At 39.7% G+C, this 13,021-nt stretch overlaps 1 protein-coding gene across 3 annotated transcripts in view; it reads right to left on the bottom strand.

Annotated features, from left to right (window-relative positions):
- Nucleotides 1–1,189: 1,189 nt before the first annotated feature.
- Nucleotides 1,190–13,021, bottom strand: part of HEY2 (hes-related family bHLH transcription factor with YRPW motif 2) — a 28,094-nt gene continuing 16,262 nt past the window's right edge. For 2 of the 3 annotated variants that reach the window (XM_011944474.1, XM_011944473.1), the window contains exons 2-5: nucleotides 10,860–10,938; nucleotides 10,649–10,732; nucleotides 8,207–8,288; nucleotides 1,190–3,324 (exon numbers count right to left, since the gene is read on the bottom strand). In XM_011944474.1, coding sequence (XP_011799864.1) covers nucleotides 2,639–3,324; nucleotides 8,207–8,288; nucleotides 10,649–10,732; nucleotides 10,860–10,883 — 876 coding nt within the window. In that variant the 5' untranslated portion in view covers nucleotides 10,884–10,938 and the 3' untranslated portion in view covers nucleotides 1,190–2,638. Of the gene's footprint in view, nucleotides 3,325–8,206; nucleotides 8,289–10,648; nucleotides 10,733–10,859; nucleotides 10,939–12,868; nucleotides 13,014–13,021 lie in introns of those variants that run through there. The other variant, XM_011944472.1, reaches the window with a different exon arrangement.

Genomic DNA, 13,021 nt, shown 5'->3' with positions numbered 1-13,021 from the left:
TGGGAGGATCACCTGCACCTGGGAGGTCGAGGCTGCAGTGAGTTATGATCACACCACTGCATTTCAGCCTGGGTGACAGAGTGAGCAGAGACCCTGTCTCAAAAAAGAAAAAAAGAGAAAGAAAAGAAAAAAAGAAAAATAATAATACATATATAACCTGTAATACAAAATGTAAGAAAAATAAAAGGAAAAGAAAGGGAGGGAAGGAAGAAGGAAAGGAATTTATCTTAAAAATATTTAATTCAAATAAATTTTAAATTCCTGATCTCTAAGTTTACATTTCAAAAAAGGAAAAGTTCTCTGAATGCTGACATTACAATAGGCATACATTCAGGTTGTAGATCTTAAAGCAAAAATTATATGGCCGTTGTCCACAAATCGTGATTATAAACACCTAAGACAACGAAATCAATTTTCTTATTTGCTATCTCATTCTATTAGAGCCAACTGAAAATATAAGAACCACAGGGCTTATAGACACAATAAACAAGGTGATTTGCTTTTGCCTCCCCCTGACCTTTTCATTACCCACTTACAGACAGAAATTAAACTGTTTGCTTTTTTCAAAACCAGAATACTATAAAAGCCCTCCTACTTTTTCCTTTGAACAAATTGATAAGCATAATAAAAATCACTTTCATTCTTTTCATGTTGTTTGGCCCAATAGCTTCAGGAACTCGATGATGGTTTATTTAGGCCTCACTGAAGCAGAGGCAATACCCATAAAACTTCCACAGCAACAAACAAAATTGTCATTGAAGCACAAGGGATTTATCATTAGGATGTATGCACATACCTATCATGTATGTATGTGACGTCTTTAAAACACTACAAATCTTTCTGAATTGCAACATGTATGACATGTTCTAGCTTATTATCCTATATTTGGTATACCATTTGGAAGTCTTGAATTTGCACTTTCCCAAGAACTGTAGTTAAGAGTAAAAGGCAGAGGAAACTGATTATTTCTTGCCTCCAAGTATCTTACCTGCCTATGCTTAGTTTACAAGCTCAGATAAATGTTATTTTCAGGCAAGCTCTGAATTATATCAAGTGATTTTGAAAGACATAAGGAAAAGCCATAGCTTGGATTGTTAGTAAATAAAGACCTCTCTTGAAATTCATGTCGACTTTCCACATAGAAAGTGGAAGGAAACTTTTCTGCAAAGCAACTCATCCACATAAAAAATAGTCAAAAAGGATTTCATTTAATTAGTGATATGTAAAGACTCTTGCATAGAAAAAAGGTTACAAAGTAATGCAAAAAGAGTAGGTACAGTAATTTTAAAACAAATATTTAAAAGTATAATTTTGCATAATGTTTAACATTCTCATGTTTATTGCTTTCTCCACACAGTAGAGAAATGAAGTGCATAATACATGTTGTGTCTCTTATCTTTTAAACATAAACTCTCACATGCTTGATTTCAGCATAAGAGATTATTTTGTCATTAAACGAAATCGAAAAAACAAAACCACAACCCCATCACATAGCACTAGTTTAGGCATGGGCAAAAATAACTTATGTACATCCCATTGCATACATTCATCTTGCTTTGGGATCAAATGCAATCACTAACTTGACAAAGAGCTTTAAAAATTGTAGCTTTTCTCTTCCCAGTGCTCCCTCCTTGCTTCATCACCTCCAGAAATGTAACTTCTCCCAAAGGGTGACAAGAATAGATGTTGCATTATTAGGAGAAAATGAAGAGGATAAATATATTAAAATAGTCCAAATGAAACTGAATAAATTAAACCAACTCCTACAAACTGGAGTTTTCAAGTTGGCATGAATTAAATAGCCTCTGGTGGGCACATGGTAGACAACTGCTCATAGGTGCACTATATAAATGTAAGGTTTATATAAAGAAGCACCATATTTTGAGCCATTGAAAAAAAAGTGCCTGGGGGCTTGCAGGCAGAGCAGAAATGCTTATTAATCTGAGAATTGATGAAATAATTGCTTATACCAATGCACTGCTAAATGTCACCTCTTGGCATATCTGTACAGAGAAGGCAAACTAAGATAAAACTAGATCTTTCAACTTGAAAATTATTTTCAGCAGTCATTTCGACCAATAAAACCTGTTAGTTTCAGCAGAATACTCTTTCTGGCACGGTATTAAAATGTCTGCAGCCTATTGCAAGACTTCTGTGCCTTTCCTTTCTTAACCTATCCTCCACACTCGTCTTTTCTTGTGCAATGTTATATATCCAGAAGAAAACTTCCTAAGCTCAGGCACTTATGAAACATGACTCTCACTCTCTCTCTCTCTATATTTCCCATCTAGTCTCAAGATAATTCAGTCAGGGCATTTTTCTTCCCCAATTCAGACATGGTGATGCATTGCTGGATGGTACAGTCCATACATTTTCCAGGAAACTTCTAAATGGTAACAAGTGTGAAGTTTTCAAAAGTTGCGATGTCAGTTACCGAGCTGCCTTAAACCAAACAAAAAAGAGAGAGAGAAAAAAGAGAATACCACATTTCTACTCGTGAGGTTTGTGTCTCAAATAGCTTTATTGTTCCTTTGTGGATCTGTCGGCATCTGTATGGCTACCTTCAGGGTGCAGAGGTTTTAGGCTGACTCTGAAATGGAGGACATTCAGTTACTATTGCAAGAAGTTCAAGAAAAATTTAAAAAGCTCCAACTTCTGTCCCCCAGGGTCGGTAAGGTTTACTGTTTGTTCCACTGCTGGTCTGCTGAGGACTGGACGTGGCTGATACTGACAAGGGCGGGCTGATGGCCGTGGCCGCGGCCACTGCTGCTGCTGCGTTTGGGGGGAGCATGGGGAATGCCCCCGCGAAGGACAGAGGGAAACTGTGTGCAGCCGCGGTGGCTGCTGCGGCTGCAGCGTGGACGGTGGCAGAGAGGGACAAGAGAGAGGTGGAGAGAGGTGGCACGCAGGGGGCTACACTGCCCGTGGATGGCATTCGGAGGGCTGAATCCGCGTGGGCAAACGTGGCCGTGAGGAGAGCAGAGCCGTGGGCAGGAGGCACTTCTGAAGTTGTGGAGAGGCGACAAGGGGTTGACTCTGAGGCATGGAGGCCGTTGGGCTGGAGCAGGGCTGCGGGCAGGTGGTGGAAGGCGGCGGCCCAGTGATGTGGGTGGAGCGGATGATGGTGGTGGGCCATGGAGGATGTCATGGCCGCCGCCTCCCGCTGGGTGGCGCAAGTGCTGAGATGAGACACGAGCCGCACCCGCAGCGGATCCGAGGAGTCCAGGCCTTCCACCGAGCTCAGGTACCGCGCCACTTCTGTTAGGCACTCTCGGAATCCGATGCTCATGAAGTCCATGGCAAGAGCGTGTGCGTCAAAGTAGCCTAAAAGTGGGTTTGAGCAAAGTAGGGGACAGGAGAGAAATGGGGGGGAGGTAGGGGTGAGAAAATGGTATAGTTAAGAATAACCACCCACTGATGTTCCACTCTGTCCTTCAGAAGACTGAAGTGGAACGATAATCCTTTCTGAAAATATTGCCAGCTATTTATGGTTTTAATTTTGTGCAGAAGTCAGGAAGGTATACTTTGCCACTCACATGTGTCACAACTCTGGCAATGCAATATGCTGCAGTTGTTCTTGCAGCTAAATATCACAGTGGGGAAAAAAATTAAGAACATCTGCGTTTCAAACACTTCCAGAGAAAGAAATGGGGTCTCCCCTTTTGTATTGTGGGATAGGGAAATTCCCCAGGAAACTTTTTCATGGAAATAGAGAGTTCCAGTCTCTCTGTCTCTGTCACATGAGTTGGAGATTAAAGGGCTTATCTGAAACATCTTTACTCTCTTGGCATTTTAACAGAAACGCCAAGTGCATCTTAGCAGCTTGAGGACTTTAGAAATGTGCTAGAATCGCAATAAATTCATAACTGCTTCTTGACTCACAATGTTTTTTATCAACAAAGTGAAAACACCTTGTCATAACTTTGTATAAAAAAGTTAATGAAAACAAAATGAGTTTTTAAAAAAAATTTGGTTTCTTACTTGAAGATCTTATTTTTCTGTCAGTAATATAAGGCTAAGTTCCTGATATGAAAATACTGTATGTTAACTCCTAGTTTTTCTGAAGTTCAAATATATGTCCTTACATTTTTTTGGCATACACCCCAGAAAAAAATGTATATTAATTTTGTGAGTGTATATGCATGCACTCCTATACCTATGGTTACTACCATAAAAATGGTTAGATCTTGGTCACATTTATCTGAGTGTCTGTCTGAAGATAATACATTAGAATAGAAAACAATCATGTCTAATTATCAGAGTGCCCATGTAAGGCACAATAATAATGAGACATTTGGGGAAATATTGCCCTCTTTGAATGAGTGACACCTGGTATATACAAACAGATTATTTTTCATTTACAACTTTTTAAAAAGCAATTTCTAAGTCAAAAGTTTAGTCTATTCATTTTGGGGATGTGTATATACATGAATAAGAAATATCACATTCGAACAAGGTTATTTATTAATTTATTTATCTTTGAGACAAGGTCTCACTCTGTCACCCAGGCTGGAGTGCGGTGACCCGATCACAGCTCACTGCAGGCTCCATCTCCCCGGGTTAAATGATCTTCCTGCCTCAGCCTCCTGAGTAGCTGGGACTACAGGCATGTGCCACCACACCTGGCTAATCTGTTTTGATTTTTAGTACAGACAAGATCTTGCTATGTTGCTCTGACTGGTCTGGCACTCCTGATCTCAAGCAATCCTCCTGCCTCAGCTTCCCAAAGTGCTGGGATTACAGGCATGAGCCACCACACCCAGCAGTTATTTTTATCTAGAACATTTACTAAATTATCTGTTCAAGTTTTTGCTGATCAAAGCATTACCTGTTTATTCATCATCTATTAAAAATTTGACTATCTTAATCTGTAATCAAAGAACTTCGGAAATAGTAGTCACATATATTCAAATTCCTAAAGCTAAAATTCCAACAATCTGGAAGTCCCCAAAAGATATTTGTGGCAAATACATATACTACTAAAACAGAAACAACAATAGTACAAAGCTGAAACCAAGAGAATACCATGAAATATGGAAGATCAGCAGCAAAAACAGTTATCATCCCAGGACTCTGACATAGTTAACAAACAGAGCCTCTTGGATTAGGATGAAAAGCTATTCCTGAAGAAGAGGTATTCATGGAAAGATTTCACATTTTGGTCCTCAGGGTTCTGTAGGGCTTTGCAGACTTCTGACTCCCATGAGAGAAAGACAGGGGTAATGAATAGAATAGACAGAGTCCAGAAATCCAGAAGGATTTCGGAACTTAGGTTATTCTACTAAATCCTCTCTAGATACTATTGTCATACCAAGACAGACTATAAAGAATGAACTAACAGAATTGGAGCCCCAAGAGCTTCTAAGAATTTTCATTACTAGTCATGAAGTAATTGAAATTTGTGGCTTGCCTGCTATGTTGTCATATATGGTTGAGCTCTCTGTTGTATCTTAAGGAATATAAATTATGCAAAATTCCTATCCTATTGTGGACTTCAGAGGGAATTGAGGATAAGTAGCTTCCTTTTGTGCATGGATCTTGGGCCAAGAGTGACATACATGTCCATACCACTCCCTCTGTGCCAGCACTATTCTATCAGCCTTAACTGAATTAACTTGTAACAGCCTTATGAGTTATATAGTATGGATACTACAACTGTCCTCTTTTTACAGATGATAAAATTGGACCAGCTCCCAGGGGACAGTAATTTACCCAAAGTCACAGAGCTAATCAATGACAGAACCAGGATTTGAAATCAGGCAATCCAGCTACAGATGTGATGCTCTTCACCACTGCACTATGAGGCAGTTGGTAGTCTTTTACAATGTTAACCCAAACTGCCAGTTCCCTTCTTTTTTTTCATTTTTTATTTTTGTTGCGATGGAGTTTCACTCTTTTTTTTTTTTTTTTTTTTGAGACGGAGTCTTGCTCTGTCGCCCGGGCTGGAGTGCAGTGGCCGGATCTCAGCTCACTGCCAGCTCCGCCTCCCGGGTTTACACCATTCTCCTGCCTCAGCCTCCGGAGTAGCTGGGACTACAGGCGCCTGCCACCTCGCCCGGCTAGTTTTTTTTGTATTTTTAGTAGAGACGGGGTTTCACTGTGTTAGCCAAGATGGTCTCGATCTCCTGACCTCGTGATCCGCCCGTCTCGGCCTCCCAAAGTGCTGGGATTACAGGCTTGAGCCACCGCGCCCAGCCTGCAATGGAGTTTCACTCTTGTTGCCTAGGCTGGAGTGCAATGGCGCGATCTTGGCTCACCACAATCTCTGCCTCCCGGGTTCAAGTGATTCTTCTGCCTCAGCCTACTGAGTAGCTGGGATTACAGGCATGCACCACCATGCCCAGCTAATTTTGTATTTTCAGTAGAAACGGGATTTTTCCATGTTGGTCAGGCTGGTCTCAAACTCTGGACCTCAGGTCATCTGCCTACCTCGGCCTTGCAAAGTGCTGGGATTATAGGCATGAGCTACCACTCCCGGCTGCCAATTCCCTTCTTGAAGGCCATTCTTCAGTGCAATGACCTCTTCAATGACCTGACAGGCAACGTGGATGGAGCCTACTTGGAAATATCTGTTCACAAACTATTCTGGGACAAATTTTAGGACTATCTAGGTGGCCAAGAATAGCAACCAAGATGGAACTTAGTTTTTATAAAAAAGCCTAAGAACAATATTACTCTTTAGAAGTACAGCTCATGCCAAATATTTGAAACCCTGATAAGAAAACTTAGACTTGTGGCTAACAATGCTAAGGGAAGTAAAGCAATCAAACAAATTTTCTTGTAGCATGACTAATTCAATCAGTATCCTAATATCCTGAAGTAGCAGTTGCAGAGACAGCAGCATGGGGCTGCAGGGGCCTTTGGTGCTCATGTTGCTAGTGTAGCCTTCAAAGTGCAGCCCAGACTTTTTTCTTAGGTCAGAGGCACAGCAGTGGTCAAGCTACATGGATCACTGGCTTCTGTGATTTAATCCCGTTATCTTTTCTGTTATGTAAGAATGTTTGCATTTCATGCCATCATTCAGGATGGTTCCTTGAGAAGGTACAATCTGGGATAAATCAACCCATTGGGGCATCTCTGTACAATGGTTACCCTCCCTCCTACTAGACACAGGAGAAAGATGGTTAAGATCAGGGCTGATGTTCTAGAGATCCTCAACAGTATGGCCATATAGGAATTAAATACTGGTAACAGTTGCTTCCCTCCAATGCCCTGCCTCTGCCCTGATTTAGGACCCATATACTGTGTAGTAAAAGGTTAATGCTGAGCACAGGGAGGCCTCCAGGATTTAGTTGGAGCCCTTAAATCCTTCTGATACCGTCTCCTTATTCAGTTGTTAAATATACTGAATAACACCCTTGGCTAAGGTGAATATCCAAGGATTCTTTGAAGGATGAAAAACATTAAGAGGGGCAAAATCAAGTCCGACTTGTGATACGTAAGTGGGATAAAGAAATCTGAGTGAACTAGGATCTCAAGGCTATTGATGAAGAGATCCTCTCTCACCATCTTGACAATTCCTCCCTAAATCACTATCCAGTACAGAGGACACCTCTCTAGGGCCCTGGACCTGGAGTGCCTGCCCCTGTTTGCTTTCCCCAAGAATGACTCTGCTCCATTAATGGCTTCTAGTGTAGAGACTTCCTACCTGCACGTCGACTGTTCTGTTTGGTCTAAATTCAAGACCAGTCAAAATTTGAAAATAATAATGAAAATAACTCTAGAGTCACTTCCTTTGGAATAGCTGAATTATTTTCAGTCTTAGCCTTCATTTAATGAAGAAGGAGGAGGAGAAGGAGTAGGAAGAAAGAAGGAGAAGGAGGAGAAAAGGATTGCCTCTAACCTCCTGTTTATGTTTGGATGTTTGTGTGTTTGTTTTTTGTTCTTTCTGTACAGATTCCAGCATGTGCTTCTTAAGTCCTAAACAAATCTCTGACCAGGCTGCTGTGAATGAAGCTTTACTCCCACAGTATTATGAAAGCAAACACAAGCCCAGGGTCAAGTGCTTCTTTTGTTCCAGAAGTTCTTTCCCACGAGTTCAATCCTGCCATTAGCATTGATTTCCACGGCTTTAATCTGGGGCCACCTATCTCAGCTTGTTAAAGAACTGTTCAGCTATGACTTCCTTACAATATTAGTGGGAATAATATGAAAAGAGAAAGGTAAAAAAGGCAAAAAAAAAAAAAAAATGAAGTCATCTACTTACCTTTACCCCCTGTTGCCTGAAGCATCTTCAAATGATCCACTGTCATTTGCAATATTTCAGCTTTTTCTAACTTTGCAGATCCCTTCATAAATAAATAATAAATTATCATATGTCCTACAGAAACTAATTTGAAACATTATACACTGAATTTAGCAGTATGGCTTCAATTTCCCTCTCACTAGACAATTCCAACTTTTATTTTTTCACAGAAAACTTCAAGTTATATTCAAACTTTACATGAAAGCACTAATTAATGTCATACCTAATGACAACTATTTGCTATTTGAACTTTTAAAGACTAAAAGAAACTAGAATAAATGACTTTTTTAAATCATAAGAATAACTATTCTCCTAAGATCACCACAGCAAAACGATTTCAGTTGTAAAAATCTCAAACTTTGCATTCAATCTGTATCTTGGTTAACAGTATGTTTTATTATGGGGCATCAACAGTCTTCTATAAAGCCAAAGTCTAGAGGAGTTGCATAACAACTGCAGAAGATAAGGAGATAGAATTTTAGCAATTGATTGTTAAATTTTTTTAAAATAGAAAACTTCAGTAAGTCCTTTCACAGGTCTACTAAATCCTGAAATAAGGTATTCACACTAGAACAATATAATTGGATCTGCATTTCAAGCAGATCCAAACATTTTAAAAGGGAAGACTTTTACGGTTTTTTCCTCCAATAATTACCAGCAGGTGTCACTGTGAATTTCTAAGCTCACAGACAAGAAGCAATAATTTACTACTTACCTAGGAAGCATCATAAATGCTTGAGGATTTTTGAACCTTTTAAAATAGTTCTTAACAAAATTGTCTTGCAAATATACTTTTATGTCCCTGCTTTCAAAATAAGGAAACCTCTAGTAATTAATTGAAATACAAATGTGTCATTTCAAACTGTCTCAGGGACTGTGGGTGGCTTCTCATTTCCTGGAAGAGCTAAATAATTACCAAAATGTTCTCTTTTTTTTCTTTCTTAAGGACACTAAGGTTTATTTCAGGTCTCTATGCTTTACTTGTTTTGTAAAAATTATCAGCACCACATACGGTGAGAGTGCCAGTTACTTAACTGCTCTAAAGAACACTTTTCTAATCATATTGTGACAGGGCCAACTCACTAGGGTTGGTAGCCAAGCTCTGCAAATGGGAAAGCTTGTGTTTATGGTAACTAACTGCCAAACAACTGACGTTTGCTTTTAAGGTTTAAGTCAACATTTAAGGAAAAAAAAATCTAACAAACCAAGAAAAAAAAAATCAAACAGACTTCGCCTCATAACTGCAGACATTTCAGTATTCCCGAATTTTAAAAACATCATTGATTACTAGCATTTTCACTTGAAGCCTATTGGCACTGAAAATGCTACTAATCAAAACTACAATTTCCACATTATTTTTAGTTTATCAAACACAGTCTCTGCATATAGATTGGGTGTCTTGTCTTAAAAATGTATAATCAGTAGCATATTTTGTATTTGGTCAGTGTTTAATTTTTCCATGAAAATGGTACAAGCAGATTCAGTAAAGTCACTAATAATTGAAACTGCACTTTCTGGATAATTTCCAAGGACTTTGTAGGGCTTGTTTTATAATGTTTGCAGATTCATGAAGTAAACAAACAAAATGGAATAAACAAACAACTGCCGTCTTATTGGAATTCAATTGAAAGTGTTTTCAACAAGGACATGCTGCCATATCCTTTGAAAGATGCTCTTAGAAATCTGTGTCATTAGCCATTGCTGCAGGGAGAGAGCCATGACTTTTCTAAAACCACAAAAGATTTAAACATTTGGCTTTCTGCTTTTCCAAGTGTGCAAAATCTTTTTCTTTCTTTCTTTTTTGGTAAAGGAAAAGGTGAACTACGAAAAGGGGCATTTATAATTAATTTCATTTTTACCAAACTTCTAAAAAGATGCCCCAAATCAAATGGCATTCTACCAACCCAGGGATTGAAAATGAAAGCAAATGGCTTGGTAAATAAATTTTATTAGTATTATTATTTAGGAAATAGAGCTAGAGATGTTACTTCTTGGGCTCTGATTGTTTTCTAATTACAAAGATTACATTTTTAAAACATTTTGAGGGAAAAAAATGGTTTCTTTTCTTTGAAGGATACTGTATACAGCACAGTTTTAAATAAAACCACTACTGGTATTCATAGAAAGAACAGAGAAAGCATGAACACTGTTACCCTTAAGGGGAAAATAAGCTAAAGAATGGAAATGTTTTTCAACTCCATGATGGATTATGTTTTTAATAGTTTTGCCACAACAAAGCATTTTATTGAAATAGCTGCTCTGTGCCAGATCAGGGCACATACACCATTATTTTAATGAGCTTTAACAAGAACCCACATTCCCAGATGAGCGAATCAGATTGTTTGAGCTTTTTTTGGGGGGGGTGGGTGGGATGGGGGGGAGTCTGGGGAGGGGATAGCTTACTTGTTTTTCAAAAGCAGTTGGCACAAGTCTTCTCAACTCAGATAAACTGTTATTTATCCGATCCCGACGCCTTTTCTCTATAATCTATCCAAAAGAAGCAAACAACCAAAGTTTATGAATTCACAAATGATAAAATTACTCAAATGGAAAAATGTAACTGTTACACATTAGTATGAGCTACATGAAATAAAAAGGGGAAAAAATCACATACCCCTCTCCTTTTCTTTCTTGCCATAATCTGAGATGTTGTTGTTGGAGAATTCAATCTAATCACAGAGCTAGTATTTTGCCTATGAAATAAGAAGAGTATGTCAGGTGCTACATTAACATAACAATAGTTTCTTCTGGGTACTTGTGGCACCCATTAAATATTCAGAGTGATTCCACAGTTCAAGTCTGTGTTATTTTATTCTTAGTTCTTGTTTCACTCTTAACAGACTTTGCTTTCAGCCCCGCTGTCTCTTTTCAGGTAAAAATTATGCCTTGATGTTTTTTAAATGAGTAATCCAGATGCGAACCCATTGGCCAAAATGTCCCAGAATTTTTACTTGAAAGTCTCCCAGTGAAATAATCATGGACAGTTAGGGTGAGAAGTTAGGTATTAGCATTTTCTAGTTCCACTCATACATTTTAAAGTCAACTAATCTCAAATAGCTTCCCTTCTCCCTCCTGTCACGCACACTGAACAAAGTAATGCCACTTTTTCAGATCAGGGTTATGTTAAGCACCACTATTAAACAGATGTGCAGTCATCATATGTCAAACTCTTGTCTCTAGGTGCAAACTTCAAAATAAATAGAAGTTATCTACTGTCTCAAAATTTCAGTCAGTCATATATTACAACAGGAAAAAAACTGACAAACTTGATGTTTTGCATACTAATCTTCCAAAAATATTCCCTAAATATGCCACCGGTAGGAAAATTAAAACTCATTTTATTATTAGATGAATGGTTTATTTTGAAAATGAAACTGTAGGTGTGTCTCAGCCTTCAGTCTAAGCTTAAATCTCTAGAAGCTGCAATTCACCTTGGATTTACTAATGCAAATATACTTTTAAAGTTCTCAAAGCATTATTTGCTCACATAATTTTTACAACCCTTTCTAGTTTGTATCTGTTTCTCTTCATAATTCATGGATACTATGCTTCTTTGTGTTCTCAAATTGCCCAGGTTCCTGTTATTTGTTCTCTTTCATTTTAGAAATGCTGCACACACCAGGTTGCTATTACCCCACCTTCTCACTTCTGGATCTTATTTCTGAATTACCTGTCCCCCTCATTTTCACCCCTTCTTTACGGGTTTCACCTTTCACGTGATAGCTTCTGTTTTTCCGACCTCATTTTTAAAGACGGCACAACACTTTAATGATTAGATACTTAAACCGTTGGTTTCGTGTAAATATCTTTGCTCTTGCAGATTTCAGGCTTTGCTTTGTATGTATTAGAATAACAATATAAAAGAAAACCAGTTTTCCAAAGGTAGGAAGAATTTCCCTCTTTGAGTGACAGCTGCAGATAAATAATTAAGGTGCTTCTGGTGATGCCAATTAGAAGCAATTATCATTTGACCCGCCTTGGCTCTAAAATGCCTCGGTAATCTCCCTCTGTCAGGCAAGTGGAGGTCTGGCTTCTGTGATTACGACGCCGATCTCTTCCAGACTTGAGAACAAGCAGTCAAAGAAATGATGCCCTTTCCGATCCTTACATCTGTCACTCTTGCGTTAGCCAAGTCACACACGGTCAACCTGCAAAGTTCAACCTACTTAGCCTTGACATCGCAGGTTGCTTTAATTCCTCCAAAAATCAAGCTGTGATTTTGGTATCTCTAAAAATAAAAAATCAAATTGTTTCTATTTTCTCCTGATCTATTTTGAAAGTGCTCCCAAATACGGTTTCAGTGGCTGGGGCATCGCCTGTCGCCCGGACGTTGCCGTTCGCGCGCCCAACTGTGACAGCCAGGACCCTCCCTTGCCAACTCCTGCGCTCTGCCTTTCAGTGGCGTCTCCCATCCTGGCCACTCTACCCCTAAGGGGAAAACCCACATCCCTTGCCTCATCCCAACTCACGCTCTGCGAGAGCCCACCAAGCTTTCTCAGGCAAAACTTTCCCTCTCCACCCAGATGCTGCGGAGGGAGCCTCGGGATTTCCAGGGAGCCATGCGTGCACAAAGCTACCCCAAGCTCCCGAGCTGCGGGCCGCTCCCGCCGAGCCCGCGCTCACCCCGAGTAATTGTTCTCGCTCCCCACGTCGATGGTCTCGTCCATGTCGCTCTCGGAGGTAGTCTCTTCGCAGGGGCGCTTCATCCCGGCGAAAGACCGCGGGGGGCGCAGTCCGGCCGGAAGCTCGGACGCCGACCTGGGCGCAGCACCCTCG

This window comes from Colobus angolensis, unplaced genomic scaffold (genome assembly GCF_000951035.1).
Source record: "Colobus angolensis palliatus isolate OR3802 unplaced genomic scaffold, Cang.pa_1.0 Scaffold231, whole genome shotgun sequence".
In the NCBI taxonomy this organism is placed as follows: Eukaryota; Metazoa; Chordata; class Mammalia; order Primates; family Cercopithecidae; genus Colobus; species Colobus angolensis.
The sequence above is the reverse complement of the archived record's forward strand: the minus strand, read 5'-3'. Positions and strand labels throughout refer to the sequence as shown.